The sequence below is a fragment of the Ctenocephalides felis genome, unplaced genomic scaffold, assembly GCF_003426905.1.
Source record: "Ctenocephalides felis isolate EL2017-DRISC unplaced genomic scaffold, ASM342690v1 CF-g0.4_SCAFFOLD_01886, whole genome shotgun sequence".
Taxonomy (NCBI): Eukaryota; Metazoa; Arthropoda; class Insecta; order Siphonaptera; family Pulicidae; genus Ctenocephalides; species Ctenocephalides felis.
Genome location: NW_020538040.1, coordinates 163,673,045 through 163,698,885, shown reverse-complemented (window position 1 = coordinate 163,698,885; position 25,841 = coordinate 163,673,045). Strand labels below are relative to the sequence as shown.

Genomic DNA, 25,841 nt, shown 5'->3' with positions numbered 1-25,841 from the left:
ATGTCTTCATGTTTCTTTTGTAGTGGAACATCTTTTACTGGACACATTTTGTCCGTTTCAAACTTTATAGTTCCTTCCTGTGGTGAATGCTCAGTAAAGAGTTCCTCCTTCGTGGATTTATCGAGTTCAATTTGTTCAATTTGTGCAGTTCCATCGTCAATTGGAAGTTCACTAGAGGGCCGACATTTGTCAGTCTCAGTATGATCAGGTTTTCTTTTCCTGAATCTTTGTCAACGGTTTTTTAAGTTTTTTCAGATCAACAGGAATTGGCACACATGTTTCATGATCATCTTTGTGCGCTGTATCGTCTTTAGCTTTTTTCGGTGGTGGAAACTCTTTGACCGCGAGCATTTTGTCGTTTGCAACATTTTTAGGTTCTTTCTGTGGTGGCACACTTTTTTCAGATAGCATTATGTCAGTTTGCATCCATAGTGGGTTGCTCTTTGTTGGATTCATCAGATATAATATGTTAATATGTTATGTTTTGTCATCAATTGGCAGTTCACTTACGGGAAACGTTTTGTCATTTTCAGTATCATTGGGTTCTCTTTTTAATGAATTTTTTCTCACGATTTGATCAAGTTTTTTAGTATCAACTGGGATTAGCAACACTTGTTGCAAGAGCCTCTTTATCTATTGCATCATATTTAGCTTTATCCTGTGGTGAAACGTCTTTTTTCGGAGTCATTTTGTCCATTGCAATGTCTTCATGTTTCTTTTGTGGTGGAACATCTTTTGCTGGAGACATTTTTGTCCGCTTCAACAGGTTATAGGTTCCTTTCTGTGGTGAATGCTCAGTAGAGGGTTGATCTTTTATGGATTTATCAAATTCAATTTGTTCAATTTTACGGTTCTATCGTCAATTAGAAGTTCACTTACGGGAGACTTCTGGTCAGTTTTCAGTATCATCAGGTTCTCTTTTAGTGAATCTTTTATAACGATTTGATCAAGTTTTTTAGTATCAACTGGGATTACCACACTTGTTGCAAGAGCCTCTTTAATCCGTTGCATCATATTTATCTTTTTTCTGTGGTGAAACATCTTTTTCCGGAGTCATTTTGTCCATTGGAATGTCTTCATGTTTCGTGTGTGGAACATCTTTTACTGGACACATTTTTGTCCGTTCAACATTTATAGTTCCTTCCTGTGGTGAATGCTCAGTAAAGAGTTCCTCCTTTGTGGATTTATCGAGTTCAATTTGTTCAATTTGTGCAGTTCGATCGTCAATGGGAAGTTCACTCAGGGGCGACATTTGGTCAGTCTCAGTATGATCAGGTTTCTTTTCTAGTGAATCTTTGTCAACGGTTTCATTAAGTTTTTCAGATCAACAGAATTGGCACACATGTTTCATGATCATCTTTATGCGCTGTATCATCTTTAGCTTTTTTCTGTGTAGAACATCTTTGACCGGAGTCATTTTGTCCTTTGCAACATCTTTAGGTTCTTTCTGTTGTGGCACACTTTTTTCAGATAGCATTATGTCAGTTGTATCCGTAGTGGGTTGCTCTTTTTTGGATTCATCAGATTCATATGTTTAATATGTACAGTTTTGTCATCAATTGGCGGCAGTTCACTTACCGGAGACATTTGATCAGTTTCAGAATCATCAGGTTCTCTTTTTAGTGAATCTTTTCTAACTATTTGATCAAGTTTTTTAGTATCAACTGGATTACCACACTTGTTGCAAGAGCCTCTTCATCCGTTGCATCATATTTAGCATTTTCCTGTGGTGAAACATCTTTTTCCGGAGTAATTTTGTCCATTGCAATGTCTTCATGTTTCTTTTGTGGTGAAACATCTTTTACTGGAGACATTTTGTCCGTTTCAACATTTATAGTTCCTTTTTGTGGTGAATGCTCAGTAAGGGTTGCTCCTTTGTGGATTTATCGAGTTCAATTTGTTCAATTTGTACGGTTCTATCGTCAATTGGAAGTTCACTTACGGAGACTTTTGGTCAGTTTCAGTATCATCAGGTTCTCTTTTTAGTGAATCTTTTATAACGATTTGATCAAGTTTTTTAGTATCAACTGGGATTACCACACTTGTTGCAAGAGCCTCTTTTTATCCGTTGCATTATATTTAGCATTTTCCTGTGGTGAAATATCTTTTTCCGGAGTAATTTTGTGCATTGCAATGTGTTCATGTTTCTTTTGTGGTGGAACATCTCTTACTGGAGATATTTGTCCGTTTCAACATATATAGTTCCTTCCTGTGGTAAATGCTCATAAAGAGTTCTTCCTTTGTGGATTTATCGAGTTCAATTTGTTCAGTTTGTGCAGTTCCATCGTCATTGGAAGTTCACTTAGGGGCGACATTTGGTCAGTCTCAGTATGATCAGGTTTTCTTTTCTAGTGAATCTTTGTCAACGGTTTCATTAAGTTTTTTCAGAATCAACAGGAATTGGCACATATGTTTCATGATCATCTTTTTGCGCTGTATCATCTTTAGCTTTTTTCGGTGGTAAAACATCTTTGACCGGAGCCATTTTGTCCTTTGCAACATCTTTAGGTTCTTTCTGTGGTGCACACTTTTTTCAGATAGCATATGTCAGTTGCGTCCGTAGTGGGTTGCTCTTTTTTGGATTCATCAGATTCAATATGTTTAATATGTACAGTTTTGTCATCAATTGGCAGTTCACTTACGGGAGACGTTTGGTCAGTTTCAGTATCATCAGGTTCTCTTTTTAGTGAATCTTTTCTAACTATTTGATCAAGTTTTTTAGTATCAACTGGGATTACCACACTTGTTGCAAGAGCCTCTTTATTCGTTGCATCATATTTAGCTTTTTCCTGTGGTGAAACATCTTTTTCCGGAGTCATTTTGCCCTTTTCAATGTCTTCATTTTCTTATGTGGTGGAACATCTTTTACTGGAGACATTTTGTCGGTTTCAACATTTATAGTTCCTTTCTGTGGTGAATGCTCAGAAAAGGGTTGCTCCTTTGTGGATTTATCAAGTTCAATTTGTTCAATTTGTGCATTTTGATCGTCAATTGGAAGTTCACTTAAAGGCGACATTTGGTCAGTCTCAGTATGATCAGGTTCTCTTTTAGTGAATCTTTTCTAACGATTTGATCAAGGTTTTCAGTATCAACTGGGATTAGCACACTTATTGCAAGAGCCTTTTTATCCGTTGCATTATATTTAGCATTTTCCTTTGGTGAAACATCTTTTTCCGGAGTCATTACGTTCAGTGCAATGTCTTCATGTTTTTTTTGTGGTGGAACATCTTTTACTTGAGACATTTTGTCCGTTTCAATATTTATAGTTCCCTTCTGTGGTGAATGCTCAGTAGACGGTTGCTCCTTTGTGGATTTATCAAGTTCAATTTGCTTAATTTGTACAGTTCCATCATCAATAGAGAGTTTACTTAGGGGGACATTCTGTCAGTCTCAGTATGATCAGGTTTCTTTCCTAGTGAATCTTTGTCAACGGTTTCATTAAGTTTTTCAGAATCAACGGGAATTGGAACACATGTTTCATGATCATCTTTGTGCGCTGTATCATCTTTAGCTTTTTTCGGTGGTAGAACATCTTTGACCGGAGCCATTTTGTCCTTTGCAACATCTTTAGGTTCTTTCTGTGGTGGCACACTTTTTTCAGATAGCATTATGTCAGTTGCATCCATAGTGGGTTGCTCTTTTTTGGATTCATCAGATATAATATGTTTAATATGTACAGTTTTGTCATCAATTGGCAGTTCACTTACGGGAGACGTTTGATCAGTTTCAGTATCATTGGGTTCTCTTTTTAGTGAATCTTTTTTCACGATTTGATCAAGTTTTTTAGTATCAACTGGGATTAGTACACTTGTTGCAAGAGCCTCTTTATCTGTTTGCATCATATTTAGCTTTATCCTGTGGAGAATCGTCTTTTTTCGGAGTCATTTTGTTCATTGCAATGTCTTCATGTTTCTTTTGTGGTGGAACATCTTTTACTGGAGACATTTTGTCCGCTTCAACATTTATAGTTCCTTTCTGTGGTGAATGCTCAGTAGAGGGTTGAACTTTTATGGATTTATCAAATTCAATTTGTTCAATTTGTACGGTTCTATCGTCAATTGGAAGTTCACTTACGGGAGACTTTTGGTCAGTTTCAGTATCATCAGGTTCTCTTTTTAGTGAATCTTTTATAACGATTTGATCAAGTTTTTTAGTATCAACTGGGATTACCACACTTGTTGCAAGAGCCCTCTTTATCCGTTGCATCATATTTAGCCTTTTCCTGTGGTGAAACATCTTTTTCCGGAGTCAGTTTGTTCATTGCAACGTCTTCATGTTTCTTTTGTGGTGGAACATCTTTTACTGGAGACATTTTGTCCGTTTCAACATTTATAGTTCCTTCCTGTGGTGAATGCTCAGTAAAGAGTTCCTCCTTTGTGGATTTATCGAGTTCAGTTTGTTCAATTTGTGCAGTTCTATCGTCAATTGAAAGTTCACTTAGGGGCGACATTTGGTCAGCCTCAGTATGATCAGGTTTTTTTTCTAGTGAATCTTTGTCAACGGTTTTATTAAGTTTTTCAGAATCAACAGGATTGGCACACATGTTTCATGATCATCTTTGTGCGCTGTATCATCTTTAGCTTTTTTCTGTGGTAGAACATCTCTGACCGAAATCATTTTGTCCTTTGCAACATATTTAGGTTCTTTCTGTGGTGGCACACTTTTTTCAGATAGCATTATGTCAGTTGCATCCGTAATGGGTTGCTCTTTTTTGGATTCATCAGATTTAATATGTTTAATATGTACAGTTTTGTCATCAATTGGCAGATCACTTACGGGAGACGTTTGGTCAGTTTCAGTATCATCAGGTTCTCTTTTTAGTGAATCTTTTCTAACGATTTGATCCAGTTTTTTGGTATCAACTGGAATTAGCACACTTGTTGCAAGAGCCTCTTTATCCGTTGCATCATATTTAGCATTTTCCTGTGGTGAAACATCTTTTTTCAAGTCATTTTGTCCATTGCAATGTCTTCATGTTTTTTTTTGTGGTGGAACATCTTTTACTGAAGACATTTTGTCCGTTTCAACATCCATAGTTCCTTTCTGTGCTGAATGCTCAGTAGAGGGTTGATCTTTTGTGGATTTATCAAATCCAATTTGTTCAATTTGTACGGTTCCATCGTCAATTGGGAGTTCACTTAGGGGCGACATTTGGTCAGTATCAGTATGATCAGGTTCTCTTTTTAGTGAATCTTTCCTAACGATTTGATCAAGTTTTTTAGTATCAACTAGGTTTAGCACACTTGTTGCAAGAGCATCTTCATACGGAGTAATTTTGTCCATTGCAACATCTTTATGTTCTTTTTGTGGTGGCACACTCTTTTCAGGTGGCATTATTCCAAATGCTTCCGTAGAGGGTTGCTCTTTTGTGGATTCATCAAATTTAATATGTTTAACATGTACAGTTTTGTCATTAATTGGCAGTTTATTTACGGGAGACGTTTGGTCAGTTTCAGTATCATCAGGTTCTTTTTCTAGTGAATCTTTTTCTACGATTTGATCAGGTTTTTTAGTATCAACTGGGATATGCACATTTGCTGCAAGATCCTCTTTATCCGTTCATCATATTTAGCTTCTTCCTTTGGTGAAACATCTTTTTCCGAAGCCATTTTGACCATTGCAATATTTTCATGTTTTGTCTGTGGTGGAATATCTTTTGCTGGAGCCCTTTTGTCCGTTTCAACATCTGTAGTTCCTTTGTGTGGTGAATGCTCAGTAGATGGTTGCTCTATTGTGGAATTGTCAAGTTCAATTTGTTTAATTTTCACAGTTTTATCATTAATTGGAAGTTCACTTACGGGAGACATATTGTATGTCTCAGTATGATCAGGTTTCTTTTCTATTGAATCTTTGTCAACGGTTTCGTTAAGTTTTTCAGAATCAACAGAGATTGGCGTACTTGTAACAAGATAATCTTTGTGCGTTGTATCATTTTTAGTTTTTTCCTGTGGTGGAACATTTACCGGAGCCATTTTGTCCGTTGCAACATCTTTATGTTCTTTCTCTGATGGCACACTCTTTTCAGGTAGCATTATGTCAAATGCATCCGTAGAGGCTTGCTCTTTGGTGGATTCATCAAATTTAATATGTTTAATATGTACAGTTTTGTCATCAATTGTCAGTTCACTTACGGGAGACGTTTGGTCAGTTTCAGTATCATCAGGTTCTCTTTTTAGTGAATCTTTTCGAACGATTTGATCAAGTTTTTTAGTATCAACTGGGATTAGCACACTTGTTGCAAGAGCATCTTTATCCGTTGCATCATATTTAGCTTTTTCAAGTGGCGAAACATCTTTTTCCGGAGTCATTTTGTCCTTTGCAATATCTTTATGTTTTTTCTGTGGTGGCTCATCTTTTACTTGGCCGACTTGTTCACTTTCAGTATTATCAGGTTGTCTTTCTTTTGAATCTTTTCCTACTGTTTGATCAAGTTTTAATTCAACATGGAATGGCACATTTGTTACAGAAGTCACTTTGTCTCTTGCAAGTTCTTCAAATTCTTTCTGTGGTGAGTGTTCGTTTGAGCATTGCTCAAGTGGTTCAGACAGTAAATTGTTTATATCTAATTTCTCAGAATCTGACGAAGCATCCTTATCTATTATAGAAGGCATTTTGTAAGTGTCAGCGCTTTCAGCTTCTTCTTCTTCTTCTTCAGCTAATAAATCATTATCGTCTTTCTCAGCTTTAATTTTGAATATAACATGCTTAACGATTGGGCTCTCTTTTGTGGATGCATCAACTTTAATATGTACTGTTTCGTCAACAATCAGCAGTTTCCTTACGGCAGACGGTTGATCAGTTTCAGTATCATCAGATTCCTTTTGTAGTGAATCCTTTTCAACGGTTTCATAAAGTTTTTCATAATCAACAGGGATTGTTGTACTTGTCACAAGAGCTACTTTGTCCGTTGCATCATCTCCAGCTTCTTTCTGTGGTGAAACATCTTTTTCCGGTGCCTTTTTGTCTTTTGTAACATCTTTATATCTTTCTGTGGTGAAATATTTTCCGGAGCCGTTTTGTCCGTTGCAACATCTTTAGGTTGCTTCTGTGGTGAAACAAATTTTTCTTGAGTCGTTATGTTAGTTGCATCATATTTTGCGTCTTTCTGTGTTGAATGTTCGATAGAAAATTTCTTTTTTATGGATTCATCAAGTTTAATATGAACAGTTTTGTCATATATTGGCAGTTCACTTACGGGAAACGTATGGTCAGTTTCTGTTTCATCAGGTTTCCTTGTTAGTGAACCTTTTACAACGGCGACATTAAGTTCTTGAGCGTCATCAGGGATTGTCACACTTGATATAAGAGCCACTTTGTCTGTTGCATCATCTTTAGCTTCTTTCACAGGGGCCGTTATGTCAGTTACATCATATTTTGTGTCTTCCTGTAGTGAATGTTCGGAAAAGGGTTGCTCTTCTGTGGATTCATCAAGTTCAGTATGTGCAGTTTCATCACTAATTGGCAGTTCACTTACAGGAGGCATTTGGTGAATGTCAGTACCATCAGATTGCCTTTCTTTTAAATCCTTTTCAACGTTTTGATTGAATTTTTTAGAGTCACTAGAGATTGACACACTTATTTCAAGATCCTCTTTGTTTGTTCCATCATCTTTAGCTTCTTTCTGTAATTCAGCATTATTTACTGGAGCCATTTTGATCGTGGCAACATCTTTATGTTCTTTCTGTGGTGGCACCCTTTTTACAGGTGGCATTATGTCAGTTGCGCCATCTTTAGCGTCTTTCTGTGGGGAAAGTTTGGTAGAGGGTTGCTCTAGATGGGGAAGTTTCTCAGACAATAAAGGCTTATCTGCTTTAGGAGCCATTTCATAAGCTACCTTACCGACAGTTTCTTTATGCGGGGTATCTTTTAATGGGGATTGCTCGTGACGTGGACGCTCCTTTGGTGATGAATCATTCATTAAGACGTGCTTATCGATTGCACTCTCTTTTGTTGATTCATTAAGTTTAATATGTTTAATGTGTACAATTTTGTCAGCAATTGGAAGCTTACTTACCGGAGCAGTTTGGTGAATTTCATTATTATCAGATTGCCTTTCTATTGAGTCTTTTTTAACGGTTGGATCAAGATTTTCAGTACCAACAGATACCGGCACAACTTGTATTTTTGCTATACGATATTTTATGTTCGATGAATCAACGTCATCAAATTTAATGCCTTTTTTAAATTCATTGAGTTCAATATCTTTATCATCTTTAGTTTTTGTCAGTGTGGATTCTCTTATATGGAGTCTCTCTACATCTGGATGATGTTTAAGCATCAAATCACTTTCAAGGGGCTTTTCTGCTTCTGTTGTTGATAAAATGTTTTCAGAATTTTTAATGAGTCTGGATTCATTAAGTTGAATATGTTGAGTAATACCTATAATGCGTAGTTTTCTAGTAGTGTTCATTTTATCAAATTCATCATCTTCAGATTCCATCTGCAAGGAATCTTTTGCAGATGGTTGCTCAGAATGCCATAGCCCCTTTGGCGATGAAGCATTTTCACCCGTATTATCAGTTTTTGTATTCAACACAATATCCTCGTTAGATGTATTATCTGTTTTGTATACGACAATTTTGTTGCGAGCAAATTCAGGTGGAACGGATTTGTGCACGTGTAATGGTGCGACAAGTTGAAGATCTTTACCATCAGCTGCAGTTTCCCTACTTTCTATAGAATAATCTTTCTGTTGAGACTTTTCTGCTAGTGATTGCTCCAGGTTTGCATTAGCAATTAAATTTGACATATTTTTCACAAGATCCATTTTGTCACTAACATCAGTTAGAGCTTCATTTTGCTCCAAGTTAGGAAGCGATGCATTAGTTTTAAATAAAATATCTTCTTCTATTTTCCGTAGAACGTTCTTGTCAAGCGATAAATCATTTTCGCCCAACTTATCAACTTCTGTATCTGATAACATATTCTTATTAATATTGAAATCTTTTCCAAATTCACATGTATTTTGTATCATTTCTGATAATTTTTCTTCTAAAGTTTTTGATGGTTTTATTTCATATTTAGATGCGAGTGGAACCGATTGACTAACTTCTAATGACATATTTATTGCAACTGGTTCAATATGCTCAGTATCATCTATAATTTGCTCTGGTGTTTGTTCGTGCATTGGAAACTTTAATTTGGAAAGTGTATGAAGAACTTTTGTTATTTTGCCATCGTCAAATACAATTGGTACGTTGTCCTTATTCAAAATATCATGTTCTTTAATCATCTGATCATTTTCATCTAATGGAGGGGCACTAGGAATTATTATATTTTTCTCACTTATTTCTAAAGATTTCAATAACCTTACATTATTTTCAAGCGATACGTCTTCTTGTCTATTATCAAAAATATCATGACCATCACTATTTATTGTCTCTCTTACATTATGACTACTATCCCTATCTTCCAGAAATTTAATTGACTCACCAAATTTTTGTGCTAAACTATAATTACCATGTACTTCTATTTCTTTATCAAAACTATCTAATTTATGTTCAATTTTTTTGCTAAAGGGGAGATTTTGCGTTATTGCTATTTCATCGCTGCTCTTAAAGCTATTATCAGAATTTGCAGTCATAATTTTCTGTTCGCTATATATAAAATTTGAAGGCACTTTATCTTCATCACTTTTACTGTTTGAAATTTTCTTCTCACTGTAAATATCATTTTCAAATCTATTTTTGGAAATAATCTTATCATCGATGCTATTTTCGTTTTTATTGCTCATTTCAAAGTCGAGTTCTGGAAGCAGTAAAGATGGTTCATCATTTTTTTCGAGATGTTCTACCATAATTTGTTCATTTTCTACAGTTTTTTCTTCTCTAGGTTTTTCAACTATTACCTTTTTTATGAGTACTTCAACAACAGGTTCTTGTTGTTCTTCAGCTTCATTGGCTAATGCATCAAACTTATTGATTATACTCTGCAGTAAAACTTCTTTTTCGGTTGGTGGTTGTATTATTTGAGACTCAATATCATATAGTGGTGAGTCCCTACTTTGTTTAGTTTCATCGGTTACGGACATGCGTTTATTTTCATTTTCAGCTTCTAGGAAATTTTTTATTTCAATATTGATCAAATTATCATTCTCTGATACATTTAATGGGGATGTGCATATACGTTTTTGTAATTCTGCAATCCTTGGACTCACATGTCTTGTATGCGTTGATATGTGTACAGATTTTGATGAACATCGCTCTTCAATATTTTCATTCTTTTTATTTGCAGATTCGCTATTAATAGGTATATAGGTTTCAGTTTTTTTTTCAACGCTTATTCCAGTAGGATGTGGTGCTTCAGAATCGATATCGCAGTCTTTCTTCGTTTTCTGGGAATTATTTTCAATTATTTCTATTATCGCTTTTACATCGCCAGTTGCTGGCTGCTGCGGTACGATTTGCGAATCTTCACACACTGCAATTTCTTCAGATCTTATGGGACTGATGGAAGCATCTTTAGTATCAACCTGGTCAGTGCTTGTTGCCATCTCGGAAGTGTTAAAAGATGTTGAATTATCGTCAAACTCTACGGGACTCGTTCCGGTATCTGTAAACTGTGTGGTTGTACCGTGTTCTTCCTCTAATAAACCCAACTCAGTATTATTCATATCTATATCGTCAGCTTGTATTGGACTTAAACCTGCATCTGTTAATTCACCCTCTTCTATATCTGCATCAATTGCTGTGTCTGGCATTGAAATTAAAGCTATAGATTTGCCTGCATATTGTTTAATGGCGCTTTTTGGAGTATCAGTTTGATTCTCTTGAGCAGAAGCAAAACCTGTGTCTGTTTGTTGGAGTGAAATACTACGATCTGTGTTTTGCACCTCCGAATAAGTCGATTCTGATGTGCATTTCATTTGAATAAATCTTTTATTAATCAATGTTGATACCACAAAATCATTATTGCTTGTTTTGTTTTTATCTATGGTTGTTGAAATGTAGTTATTTTCTGATTCATTTGATTTTGATATAATTTTTTGCCCCATCACATCTTGTATTTTCAATCGACAAGTGTCAACAGATATAATCCGTTTGAGAGCAGCGTGTAATAGTAGATTATATTATGTTAGCTCAAATGGTGATTCTTTCTTAAAAACCACAGATTACAAGAAGGTTGTCGCCCTTACGTATAGATGTGTCTATGACTTGTCCAAGACTGTTGTCGAGTTGTTCAATACGGTTTTGGTTCAAAATATTTTAAGGATATTTCAATTTATTCTGCTGCTTTATAAATATTTATATTTCTTCAAGAATGATGTAACTTTAAATGCTGATTTTGCTGGATATTAAGAGCCATTCATATTTATGAGAAAAGCGTTTGCACTGATGATTGGTGTCATCAAACGCTATCTGATGTGAATGGTATTTAATACATAAGAATTTCGCAATGCATGAGTAGTGTAGAATCAAATGAGTGCAAAAATTGTTCTCGCAAGTACGTTTACATATTTATAGTATATTTTAATATATATATAGATATAGACTATATATATAGACTTAAGTTTGTAAATTTATACGTTCGAAGTCATGCTGTAATTGTCCAAACTCACCTTATTTATATATCTGCGCTTTTCCGGACAAATACTCTCTGAAAATTTTGCTGACGATATGTTTTGCAACTAGTTTATAATGTATTCATAATAACGTTTTATAAGTTCCAAAACATTTCATCTTTGCATGCACATAGTTTTCATACATATGACTACAATATATTGTATTGAATATTTGAAATTTATTATTCACTTATGCATTACGATTCACTTAAATTATTTGTGATATGCTACTCACCAACAATATAAAATATTTAAATCGCACTGTGTGAAAATCGTGTGTTGTGTAGTTTGTATGTTTCATAGAAAATTATTTCTTAATTTACTACATAAATAAAATAGTTACTTGTTTTCGCAACCTACAATAGCTATTGTATTGATTATTTATTAATTACACTTGTATGGATTCTTTTAAGCATACTTTACAATGATCGATAACTGAAAATTTTTAATGAAATGCGGATACTGGGTACAATTTTATCCTCTAGCAAAATATCATTACAATAATATAGCTTGAGTCCATGTAAAAAATGAAAAAAAGCAGATAGTGCCAGAATAAAAAAATATTGACATTGTTTTCCTATAAGCTACAATTACACACGAATGCCAAATATATCATTTCAATAACCTCGTCAGGTTTTACAACGATTAGTCTGAATTTTTCAATAAGTTAATTTAGTAATAAATAATTTTATTTATTATATTATTATTTATTATTTAATTTATTAATTAATAAAATAATTAATTTTATCTTTGACATTTTTCATTAAATAGCTATAAATTGATAAATAATGTTATTGCCTAATGAACGATGTTTTTGAAATGAAATTTATGCATTTACCTATTAATAATTTCTTATGCATATTTAAAGTTATTAAGCATTATATGATGATATCCGATAGGATCATAGAAATTAAATATATCAATATTAATCCGTTAGATATGCAACTTTATTATATACCTTATTTTACCTTGCGGTTTATAAAAGTATATTGAAAACACTTTATTATTAACTTCCCGTAGGGCAAGTTATAGTAATCGCAAAAAAATCGAAAATGAAAATTTTTATATATCTTTACGTTTCAAAGGTTTCTGAACATTTTGGCATACCTTAGAAAAAATGGATGTATGTGTGTGTGTGTGTGTGTGTGTGTATGTGTGTGTGTATGTGTGTGTGTATGTGTGTGTGTATGTGTGTGTGTATGTATGTACGTGTGTGTATGTATGTGCGGATACAAATTTTCGTCGACGATTTCGGGAACACGGATCAACCGATTTGAATAATTCAAAAAACATTCGATTCGTATTGATAAGGAGACGTGCTGATTAGTTTTTGGCGAAGGCAGGTCTAGCCGTTCCGAAGATACGGGGCAAAAAGTGCCTAAAACGGTAACTCAGTTTTTAAGAGAACGGAGCGTCCGATTTAAATAATTCAAAAAACATTTTACTTGTATTGACAAGATGAAAAATCGATAAAATTTTCATAAAGGTAGGTCTAGCGGTTTCGGAGATATGAAGGAAAAAGTAAAAAAATTAGCCATTTGGCGGTCAAAAATAATCATTAGACATATGCACATCAAATTATCAGATATTTTATAGAGATTTTAATAATAAGTATACATTTTGTTAACATTCCTATGGGTTCCGTACCAATGCTTATGCGTTAGACAGCGACGCGGCGCTTACGCGCTTTATATTTTTTCCATATGCAGTTAAATCAGTACGATTGCTTTGAAAAAAAAGTTCAGATCTTCCACAATATGTCAAAATAAAGAAAAAAATATTTTTTTTCAAAAAAAAAAATTAAATTTTTTTTTCAAAAAAAAAAATTAAAAAAAAAAAATTTTTTTTCAAAAAAAGTAATTTTTTGTCCATATATATAATTTCTCAAAAATCTTATTTTTTCAAAGTACATTTTTTTCAAAAATGTTAATCGTTTTTAAAAAATTAATAATTTTTGGTACGGGAAGTTCCAGCAATATGCCTTAAGGCACGATGCCTTAATTACCTTAAGACAGAATTCCACTTACAGCTAGTTCATCTTTCTATTGGGTAAGGTTGCTTAAGTCGTACCCTCAAAGGAAATAACGCTATTATACGTAGTGCAATTGAAGTGAAAAAGATTCTTTAACATTTATTAAATATTGTTTTAGTTAGCCGAAATTACCGAAATTGTAATTTTTCAATTAATTAAGTATATTTACGTTTTGTACAATTAAGGCGTAGTCGTATCATCTGTAGTTTTAGCCACCCACTTGTTATTTTTGACTTTGAGCAAAAAATTTGTAAAATGTTATTTTTTCATTATTTCTTCGATTTATCATAAAAAGTTTAGAACGCATTCTATTAATTCGATGGGATTAAGAAATTTTGTTGGTACGACATAAGCAGCAAGGTCTACGATGATTGAAATGACATAACCTAAACAAATTCAACCATTTAAATATGCCTAAATGATTATTGAATTAGTCATATAAATGAATATTAGTAAGAAAAAAATGCTAAGATGATATTTTTGCTATAATGCACTCACGATTGCGCCAAAATTTTTAGAAAAGACTTTACAAAAATATTATTAGCTTCCCGTAGGGTAAAAATGAAAATTTTTGCATATCATTACGTTTCAAAGGTTTCTGAACATTTTGGCATACCTTAGAAAACATGAATGTATGTGTATATTGTATTTTGTTCAGGAAATTGGACTGTTACTTAAGGTTCAGTACCAATAAGCACAAAATATATTTTTTTTTAATTTTTCAAAAACATATTTTTTCAAAATTCTCAATTTTTAATTTTTTTTTAGTTTTCGAGTTTTTTTCAAAATTAAAAAAATAGTTTATAAAATTGAAAAAAAATATGTTCAAAATTCTAAAAAATTATAAAAATATAGTTTTTAAAAAAAACTCGAAATTTTCAAAACTACAAAATTTTTTTTTCCAAAATCTCAAAAAAACTTCTGTTTTGAATAAAATGTATATACACATACATATTTACGATATGCCTTTTATCTTGAATATTACATATAGTTCTTTGAAATATGAGAGCCCTACTCGTATGATGATTCATTTATATGATGATGCATCCATAAGTGTTCAGTACCTTTCGTCGCCAAATTCATAAGCTTTTATATTACGTCTATGTACAGCATTAACAACAATATTTTTGAAACTATTTCTAATAATTGTTATTAAACATTGATAAGTTTCTATTGATTTTCGATTATTTTTGTTTTTCGAATGTTTAATTACGGTACGGGAAGTTCCGGCAATTTGCATTAAGGCACGATGCCATGCACCACTTGTTTTTATTTTGTTTTTCAAATAGTGGTTCAGCATTCCAATTATAAAGGTTTGCTTACTCATCTAAATAGTTTTATTTAACGGTAGCAAATGATGTAATTTATTATTATTAGACATAGGCAATGGTACGTCTTAAGCAACCTTACTCTACAACCTTCTACAATTAGTTACCTATGTCAAACTGTTTCTTTAATTTTGAATTTCTGAATCACTATATGTAAAGTACTGATATTTAACAATTCAGTTTATTATTTTCCAATAACATGCATGAGTTTGAGACGTTACAAGAAAAAATGATCGAATCAATTTTTATATATTATCACTCACCGGTGATTTGTCCTTTAACATCTTTGATATACTGTTATGTATGTAAAACACGCACCTTTCATGTAATCAGTACTTGATATAAATCCAACGATGTACGAAGATTTTACCTTTACCAATTATAATGCAAAAAAATCGAATAAAGCGCATTGATTACTAATCAAACATTAACAATAAAACCTAAAATATTTCTACTTGCTTGGGCCAATTTTAAAAAGCTTTTCGGTTAAAATATTGAATATGTGCGCTCTAGCGTGTTTCATTAATTTGAAAAATGGCATATAGTATTTTTTGTAACATGCCATTGTGATTTTTTATATGAACCGTGTTTTATATTTTATAGTAAACCACGCAAATGATCAATAAATTTCCGGATGATCAAATAAAATGCATTAGGTGCGAATATATAGACGTTTCCATCATTTTAATGCAATTAAAATAAGTTATCATAGTCCATAGAGATTGTTCTGTTTGCTCTCAAACTTATAGATCAATAGCATTACATAAAATGTTGGAAACGAGTATTATTTTGTGATATAATTTAAAAACAAATCAAATATTTTATTTAAATTATATTATTGTAAAACACGCTACAGCATAATAATATTATGTATTATCTTACAATGCAGGTAGCAAACATAGCTTTGTGATTGCAAGCGATGATAGCAACTAAAGATAAATATTATATTAAATAAAAATTATTGTTTAAAGCAAAATGACATTTTGGTAATGGCGTTAATATTTGAAATTTATAACTGTTAGAACATATGTGGGATATTGTTGTTATACGTTGTTATACGTTGTTATTTAGTCTTGAAGGACAATGGACATAGACATATCTATTTCAGGCATGTAACGTAATGGGGCTTTAAGAAAAAATTCTACACTTCTGGATAATATAAAGAAATGGCTGACAATATTATTCATATTGAATTATTGAACAAGAAACACAATCATAATTTTTCATTCACTAAAAGACTAGGTTTGTTGGTTTGTGTTTCATTTTCCAAGTCCAGTACAAAAAAAATAAGTTTATATTTAGATATATAGGATGCCACGATTTATATGTCAAATACACTAATTCATAAATGAATCAATAATGGAGATAACAAAACTCAAATAACAATTTCATATAATATAACACTAATAATAGAATTAAAATTTAATTGTACAATGTTTTATTTTAATGTTTTCTTATATCAGGATTTAAAAGAAAAACACGTTCATATAAACAAGAAAATAAAACGAATGCATTATTGTTCAAGAATTTAATATAATAATATAATTTTAAATCAGCCAGAAATTTGAAAAAGTAAATACATATATATATATATATATATATATATACATATATATATATACATATACGCAGGTTCTGCATATATGTATATGTATAAATAAATACGAGTCGGATACGCTCGTATATCTTTATATCATTATTTGAAAGTGAACTGATATGCTTAACTTTTCTCCAAAATACAGAGACTTGGAAGAATGTGTACGCTTATGTAAAAAAATGTGTGTAAAAAATTTTTTACACAATTTTTTCTCCAACTCACTGTATTGGTAATATTATATAATCAATATAGTTGCTACCAAAGTATTCAAAACACAGCTATATTATTGTTATAATTTTTATAGATATTTCTAAAACTTCAAATGATTAATATTAGTGAAATATTTAACGTGTTCTTTATGCTGTTTTTGTGTATCTTTATTATCTGCAAGTGTTGTAAAGAGTGCATAGTAATCAGAAGAGAAAACAAATAAATATATTACAAATTTATTATTTATATATCAACAAATTTTAAAAATGATGGTATCGTAATGCGACTTTTGTGAACTAATATTTTATCAAATATTCAATATATAGAAAAATCGGGTGAATCAAAATTTGTTTGGTAGATGGAAATTACATGTAATTTTTTATGCATTACAAAAAGAAAAATTGTATATTATCAATTCCAGCTTTTCCAAGCAAATTTTGATATTGTGTTATTGTCAATGTTTTTTTTCTATTTTTTTTATTAAACCAATAAAGTGAGTGTTGAGTTTTTGCAATATTTTTACCGATTGTATTAAAATAATAATATTTAAATTATCCTACCTTGGCCGTATGATCTTTCTGCAGTTGAGATGTGATCGCGTAGGTTGAATTCCGCAGGACTTGGTGGAGGCGTTTTACCCACTTTTGGTGAGCCAACTTCTGTCGAAATAATAAAAAAACAACACTATTTAATGGCTTTAAATGAAAAATACATATTTTTAAATTAATTATGAATATAGCTTCAATAAGTGTCAGTTTGTGTGTGTATCTGTATGCGCGTGCAATGATGATTATATTACTTATATAATTGTATTCAAAAATATATAATTCTCACCATCAGCAACGTCAGCTGTCGTAATCTTGTAGGTTGTAGTCTCCAATTTTCCGAGACTTTCAGTAACTCCTTCCAACAACGCGGAATCTCTTCTCTGGTCGCTGGGTGATGTTGATCGTTTTGGGTCGTAATCTGTATAAAACAAATTGACAACATTCATTCAAAAATATTCTCATATTAACTAGTTTTGTAGAATATTATAATATATCAACCTTTTGTTTTTGTCGTTATCGTCTCTACTTTTGGTGCTTTGGTATCCGTAGTTATTTCTTTAATTGTGGTGGTAACTAATATTTGTTCGGCGCGTTTTGCGGAAGTGTCGATCTTTTCTTTCTGTGCCGATAATTTTGCTTCTAAATCGCTATCAAGTGGCACAGGGATACCTGTTTTGGTTGTACTTTTAACTATTTCTATATGTTTCTCTGATGGATCAGTCTTACTAGACTCTGTTACACGAGTCGTTACTGTGGTAATGGTCGTTTTTATCGGTGCTATAGATATATGGTCTGGTTTTTGTGTGTCTAGTTTTTGTGATAAAATGACATCTTCATGTTTTGATATTGTATCTTCGACTACACTATGGCGTTTAATGTCAGTTATTTCCTGGACAATCTCACTCTTCTGCGTTGATGCTGGTATTTGACGCTCAGCGGAGAGACGCTTCTCAATTTCTATTCTTCTCTCAGCAACAGTACGTTTTGAATTGGCTTCTTCGTCTTCAACATCCTTTTCCTCCGCCATGTACTTATCTACGCGCTCGCGCATGTTCCTTAATCGGTTATCTGAAAAGAATCGTTTGAATTTAATTTTTATAGAGAAACATCTTAGTTTTGAACGTGAAATATATTTCTGCCTTTATTTTTAAAATATGTAAAATTATAAATTTGTGGTTGTGATGTAACGATGTGTCTTTACCTTCGGGGTGGATTAATTCTTCTACAGACTCAGATGTTTTCATTATATCCGTCTCATAATATTGTCCAGGAAGTAAAGATTCTCTTCCTTCAACATTAGCGCAATGAGGAACTATATCATCTCGTCCTATTCTCCTAAGAGCTAATTCGAGGGTCATGCCTGAAAAACACATGATTTGTAATTAATTCACGGTTTTATATCAGAATAAATATCGGCATCTGGTAGATAATACCTATTGGTTTGTCTGCGGCTCGAGTTTGCCAATATGTAAGCATTGTTTGTGCTTGCTGAGCAACGCGATCCGGATGCCGTTCACGAATATTTCGTATCTCCGACTCCGGAATATCAAGCTCCACAGCTAATCGCTCCCAGTCATCTGCTAACAAGTTACTCACATCGGCAACACGAAGAGAATATGGTCGGACAGCTCGACGTTGTGGAGTTGAATATGCTGACGGCTCATCAGCACTTTCCGCTGGTAGCATTATATTTAGGGCACATACCGGCTGCTGGGGTGGTTCACCCTTTGCTACACGAGGTTCACGCATAAATAGTGCGCGACCTACGGCGTCTGCGTGCGGATCTTTCACACGCACTGAGAATGGAAGACGGTTTTCGCGGAAAGCCCTTAAAATAATTAATACAATTATTTTAATTGAAATTCTATTTGATATAATAATAAAACTAATTCCACAAATAGGGCAGGGCGGGGCACAAAGGTCTAATTTGGCTTTGAGCAATTATATTGAGAAAACCGAACCATCTCCCGATACCGACTTCGTTAGAATCAAGGTGATGGTTAATCAAGGTTATACATCTTTTTTCCTCTACTTTTAAATATCGCTGTTAAAAAATTCTTAACGTTACTGGTTTTTGAGATACCGCTGGTGGACCTTTTTACCCGCCGTCCTTTAGGCCCCTCTCTACCCTAATGTGTTGAAAACAAAGTTTATTATTATTCCGTACCGGAATGAAAGGCGTAGCTGATCTCCTGGTTTCGTAACAGGTGCTAGATTGCCAGACAACTCGATATATTGAGTTTTTCCTTCCAGGACTTCAACATCACGACTTTTTGCTACCTCTGTGAAGTGTTCTTGATGTTCCAGTGTTTTATCTTCTCGGTCATCAGTCATACAAAATACGCGTAATCGCGCTTCTAATGGATCCGTTCGCTTTGCAAATACTGCAAACTTGGCCATGAAAGGCACATGAATCGCTTCCCTATGGTAATAGATCAATGGAGAATGTAATTTAAAATTGGTAAACTAAATTTCATAAGCATTAGTTGTTGAATTCGATTTAAATTTACATTAATTTGATAATTTTTCTGACCTGTATAGTTCAGTAGCCATTTTGGTGGCTTCGCTGATATTACGGCAGTCCATCAGCCAGAACCGTGCCGAAACGGTGGTCGTGAATGAGACGCAGTCATTGACAAAAGTCAATGGAGTTGAACCTGTCACATCCTCCCATTGAGCCCGTGTTGTTCCACCTGAAACAACGTATTTCAAATGCAGGAATCGTTAAAAATCGGTCAAAGTTAGCATGATTTTTTGCCACTAGTACTCGTAAATGAACGGTTTCCACAACTAGAAGTAATTGGACAAAGTAATGTTTTTCCAATAATGGTAGAAGATCAATTTATTAAAAAAAGTTATCTTATCTATTTAGGTAATTACATAATAGATTAATCAATTTCAATATTATTGTACATAAATTTTGCTCCGGCAATGCTTTAGTTGTGGGACCAATTTTTAACGCGAGTACTAATGAAGTTGTCGTCAATATTTTTTTTTGTCTCATGGTGTACTTTGTTTAAAATTGAACATAGTTGAATTGTTTAAATATATTAGACTGCTAGCGACTACGTTCAAACCAAATTTATATTTGACATACAGCAGTGTAAATTTGACACAGATTATTTTTTTACTAATGAAATTATCCCTTGATCAGCATAATTATTGCAAAAAATCAGCAATATATTGATAATATTTTACTTTAATAAAGCAGATCATCTCAATAAATTATCGATATAATTTTTTAATATTTAATTTTAAATTTATCCCGAGATCTCATTCGCTAGCAGCATTGTGTCTGTGAAACAATTTAATAGAAAGTTAACATTGTATTAGTTGTAAATGTATACGAATTTAAATTCATATTTATCGAAAATATGTTTCATGTTAAAATGAGCAATTGCGGAAATCAGACTCACCACGGATGGGCAATGTGTAAAAATTTTTGAATTACGTTTAAGGAATATGATTCAGTTTTGAAGGAATGTTTCGATTTTATTGTATATTTATAATGATAGGTATATATACATATTATATGTAAAATGAGTTTGGAGTTATAAGGACTACTGCCTAGTGGTTGAAAAATACGCCAATAAAAGCGTAAATGGTTTAAGTGAATAACTACATGACTATATATACACTGATGGGTATATATATATATATATATATGTACAGGTGAAAATCATTCTTATGATGCATAATTATAATAAGAAGCTTTTTAGACCAATGAGCGGCATGCTGTAAGGCGGTGGTTTAAAGCAGGGTCGGTTTTTCAGAAAAGTCCCTTTTATGGGCAACTAACGACTTCCTTCTTCAATAATTATAATAAAAATCATTCATAGTAAGAAATATCTACATATATAATTAAATCATTAATAAAATCAGTAATGTAGAAGTTAGTAAGCATTATATGCTTTGCCCTAAAAATATAATTGCATTATCTATTCATTTTTTAGTTAATTTATCTTGGTCATCATGAATTATCGTTCGTAAAAATTTATGTATTATATATATGTAGATATCATTGACAAAAAGTTTTCTACAAAGTTAAGAAACAAAAAATGATAATGAAATGCAGCAATATAGTATAATTTGTGATTGCAGTGTTCTTGTTTTGGTCAACGAATTGATTAAAATAAATCGAACGTGATTAATTTATATATTTGTGTACTGTGTTAGTGATCTTTCTGTCACATACATTATTTGTGTTGAATATGCGTACGTTTATACAGGCATTGTATTTATGCACATACATCATTACCTCTATAAACATGAATTATTCCAAAAAATCAATAATTTTGTTAGCATTATCATTTTAGAAACATTTGATACGTACACGTGCAAATATACATTTAAATATACATATACATGCACATTTACATGTACATATACATATACATATATATAAATATACACTTACTTGTATACGCTACTATATGGACAATCAGATTGTTTAATGATCACTTTCATGCATTACAGTTATATTTATATTATTCATTATGAACAAAATAATTAAAAAAAATTACAAATATTTGAGTCAAGTTTTTCTAAAAAATATATAACTTATTATGAGCTATATAATTGACACATTAAATTTTGACAATATTGAGAAAATATTATTTTAAATATTGAATTATTTTAATAAAGATGCTCAACTGCAACGTATAAAAGTTTTCTACTAAACATGTGTCCATATAATTTATACTTTCGGTGATCTCGTTTCGAATATTCAATTTAATATTCCAATTTTTTGAAAAAGTATCATTAAGCAAATGACGTTCGAAATTCCACAAATAGATTATAAATAATTTTTCAACCAATGTGTGTTATGTATATGCATATATAGGTCCAAAAAAGATTTTTTCACATATCATAATAAATAAAGTTTTAAGTAGAAGTAGTGTGTTGCCCAAGCTGGGGGTTAGTTACCTTTTAGAGATCTTTTCCGAAACACGCCTGCCAGGTTAGCGTGCATCAACGGTCGCAACGCATTAGTCCACGATACAATATTACTGATTTCATATGTTAATTACGACAATATGCAATGACATGATGATCGACCAGCGCTCTTATATCAAAATAAAACAACTCGTATTGGTAGAACACAATATGAATATGATTTTACGGCCAATGGAAAGCAACAAATGCCAAAACCTACCTATGACAATATCTAATTATAATAAATAGAATTTAGTAAACATATTGTTCAAACTGTCTAAAGTTGCAATCCTTTCAAAATCTCAAATTTTGTTTTTGCAAAACAAACAAGACTATGCTGACTGACGTATTTATTTATACCATATAGGAACCATTTAAGTAATTACCATATTTTCATGTTCAATAGTATCTGTAGTTCGTTATATGAACATTATTAGTTATTATCAGTTTGATCAAATTGTTTACTATCTCTTTGTTTTTAAATAATTTGGTGGATACAATACATGATCAACAGGGTAATACTATTACTACGCAGCGAATTTTTTGTCAAGTAATAAATTTAATACTAAATATTTTTTATATAATTTCTTATGAAAGTATGCGATCTAAAATTATTTAAACGATTTCGTGATACAAAACAAGTTCATGTACTTATACTTAACTCTCGCGTAACTAATTTGTAGTCAACTAGTCATTATCTTTTTTAATTCCAAAAATGAACTGAGATATGAAATTGCATTTGCTACGAAATTTATAAAATTTTAAACCAAATTTTGATACAAATCAAATAATAATATTATAATTTGCTAATTTAATTTCAATTTATCTTTATCTTGAAGTTTATAATATTAAGATATACCTACAAACGCTTAGTAATAAAAATTTTGAATATTGAAACTATATTGCGAATACAATATACATTTCCACGGAATGATTTTTTATGATGAATTATATATAATTTAATTTTTATGAAAAAAATACACACATTGTATTAAACTTAGTTGACAAGCTTAAATGTTTGAGGCAAGTTTTAGGAATATTATTTTTATTAGTACTTCAATATCAATTATAGTGTGGAAATTGAATTCTTGATAAAGTTTTTACAGTGGAACCTCGTATAAATCGCTACTTAAAAACGAAAAACGCGTCCATGCCAAATTTTGTCACTTTCTAGGATAATTCACTAATCCTCGTTAGTTATGAAAAGTTTTTGCTGTTTGTGGAAAAGATTCGTTATAAGAGGTTCATGTTAAACATTGGGATCAAATCTCCGATAAAATAGAAATGTTATGGTAATGCTATGTTACGGGTCCGAATTCGTATTAGTTAGTAGTAACGAACTGCAAAAAAGCTATGTATTTGCTGTGCAATCAGGCATTTTACACATAAAACCTAACTTCTTGAATGTGTTATTAAAGAGACGTCAGAAAGTTGCACTCATGTAAAATAGTTTTTTGACATGTGCATTTTGTGAGTTGAGTTTATATGTGTATTTGCGTATTAAGTCTTTTCTTCGATAATTCAGGTTGTTGGGTTATGATTTAACTCTTGTAGCTGTGAACTGTATGAAACACTTATTTGTTGGTATAATTTATGTATTTGTTGCAAATTCTTATTAATAAGGTGACCATCTTTTTTAAAGACAAAACCGGGACGACAATTTTTAATTACGCAATCCTGGACGGAAGAGAGGAGTCTTTAAAATAACAAATACTATTTAAGGATGCGATAAAATAAGTTTTTTTTATTATGAATCAATTTTTTTAAATCAAAATTGCGGGCTTTTAGTAAGAACTTCTTTATTCAATTATATATAATAATGTTTTATGTATGATATTATATTATATCATAATGATTAATATGTTTTTGTCGCTTTTGAGCCCTGTATAAAATTCTATATAATATTATTATTCTGTATAATTAATTTGAAACAAAAGCCTTACTTATTTGTTTTCATTATATTTGTTATTGTACCTATCAATCATCAAAAAAACTGGAAGAATGCGGGACAAAAAATCTAAATTCGGGATAAATATTGCTTTTAGAAAAACCCGGGACGCAAGGTGCAAACCTTATGTATTATTATTAGGTGAACGTATGGTCACCTTATCATTACACTAATAATTTGTCACTAGGTTCTAATTTAAGAAAATTTATCTATCGATTATTTATTACATATGTTGTTACGCGAACTTTAGTTTTAGAAGTGAAAAAAATAAGTCCGATCCAAAATCTCCGCTACCCCCTCCATCTAGTGTAAAAGCCGAATGCCATGAAGATTGCCGGCTTCATGGCCAATGTAATAAAATGAAAATACATCTGAACAATAGGGACGTATGGTTACATTATTATTACACTAATGATTTGTCACTAAGTTCTAATTGAGGAAGATATATTTATTGATTATTTATTACATATTTTGTTACGCGGACTTTAGTTTTAGAAGTGAGAACAATAAGTCCGATCCAAATCCGCTAGCTCCTCTACAGGGTAGCAACTGTCCGGTGTAAACTCTCAATGCCGTGAAGATTGCCGTCTTCATGGCCAATGTAATAAAATGAAAATACGTCTAAACAGGTAAACGAAATAGGTAAACGCCTAATTGAACAGTGAATACATAGCCTTTTGGCATGTTGCTACTGCCAACTAATACGAATATAGACCCGTAACATAGCATTTACATTACCACAACTATTTTAGCAGAGAATTGGCCCCATGATTTCACTGTAGAATAAAGTAGAATGCTCTTAATATGTGCATCATGTTCATCTAAAATAATTAGTTGCAATTCATAAAACTTGCATCAAACGTTTTTAGCACACACACAGATATTTATATATACATATATATTTATATGGGTGTGTACGCATTTCAATCATATATATATATATATATATGTATATATATATATATATGTATATATATTTATGCACGTCAATATATTAATTTGAAATAAATTTCCAGTGGCTGACCTGTAATCGAGCAGAGCAATCGCAGCGTCGGTACTGACCCAGAGTACTGGTTAATCATACCCTGGCTGTGCGCCCTCGGCGCCGGCATGCTGAGCGTGATGGCTTTGTGGAACTTACGCCTTCTCGGTTCAACCGTAACGACAGGGGACACTGCGACACCACGGCCAAGTAATTTCGCAGCCAGCTCGGAGTCGATCGGCTGAGCCTATAGCGAACAATTAACAAGCCCCACAACGGTAAGTTGCCAAAACGTACTAAATTTTTATGAGGGGCTGTCGATTAATCACGTGATCGATTTTTAAGGACTTTTGGTCAACTCCCCCGACCACCCAACATCACCTGTATATGTAGCACTAATAAATAATCGTACATCTTTTTGAAATTTTTTGGAAATTTGTTTTGGATTTAGGTAATGAATAAATACACGTGATATCTCACTAGAACCCCTATGTCATATTTCGTGATTTTTGTTACATCCCCTTCTAAGCCTCACGTGATTAATGGACGGCCCCTAAGGTGAAATGGGGTATGTTTCTTTTCACATTTAATTTTTATTATTAAAATACTAAGATTACTTCATGGGCCCATTTTGCAGTAACACAGCCGATGCTTGTTTTTTTGGTAGTAAAAACTGTAAAAATGTCTATCTATTTACTGTA

At 32.3% G+C, this 25,841-nt stretch overlaps 2 protein-coding genes across 2 annotated transcripts; both read right to left on the bottom strand.

Moving 5' to 3' along the window:
* Nucleotides 1–3,825: 3,825 nt before the first annotated feature.
* LOC113376180 lies at nt 3,826–5,334 on the bottom strand. The gene is made up of 4 exons (XM_026616098.1): nt 5,005–5,334; nt 4,542–4,923; nt 4,171–4,491; nt 3,826–4,124 (listed from the first exon to the last, which is right to left on the bottom strand). The coding sequence occupies exons 1-4, from the start codon at nt 5,332–5,334 to the stop codon at nt 3,826–3,828; spliced, it is 1,332 nt and encodes a 443-aa protein (XP_026471883.1).
* Nucleotides 5,335–15,793: 10,459 nt separating this feature from the next.
* LOC113376179 lies at nt 15,794–25,431 on the bottom strand. The gene is made up of 9 exons (XM_026616097.1): nt 25,183–25,431; nt 19,809–19,968; nt 19,443–19,697; nt 18,709–19,103; nt 18,477–18,635; nt 17,774–18,343; nt 17,562–17,693; nt 17,288–17,386; nt 15,794–15,849 (listed from the first exon to the last, which is right to left on the bottom strand). Exons 1-9 carry the CDS (start codon nt 25,268–25,270, stop codon nt 15,794–15,796), a joined length of 1,914 nt encoding a protein of 637 aa, XP_026471882.1. The 5' UTR covers nt 25,271–25,431.
* Nucleotides 25,432–25,841: the final 410 nt, after the last annotated feature.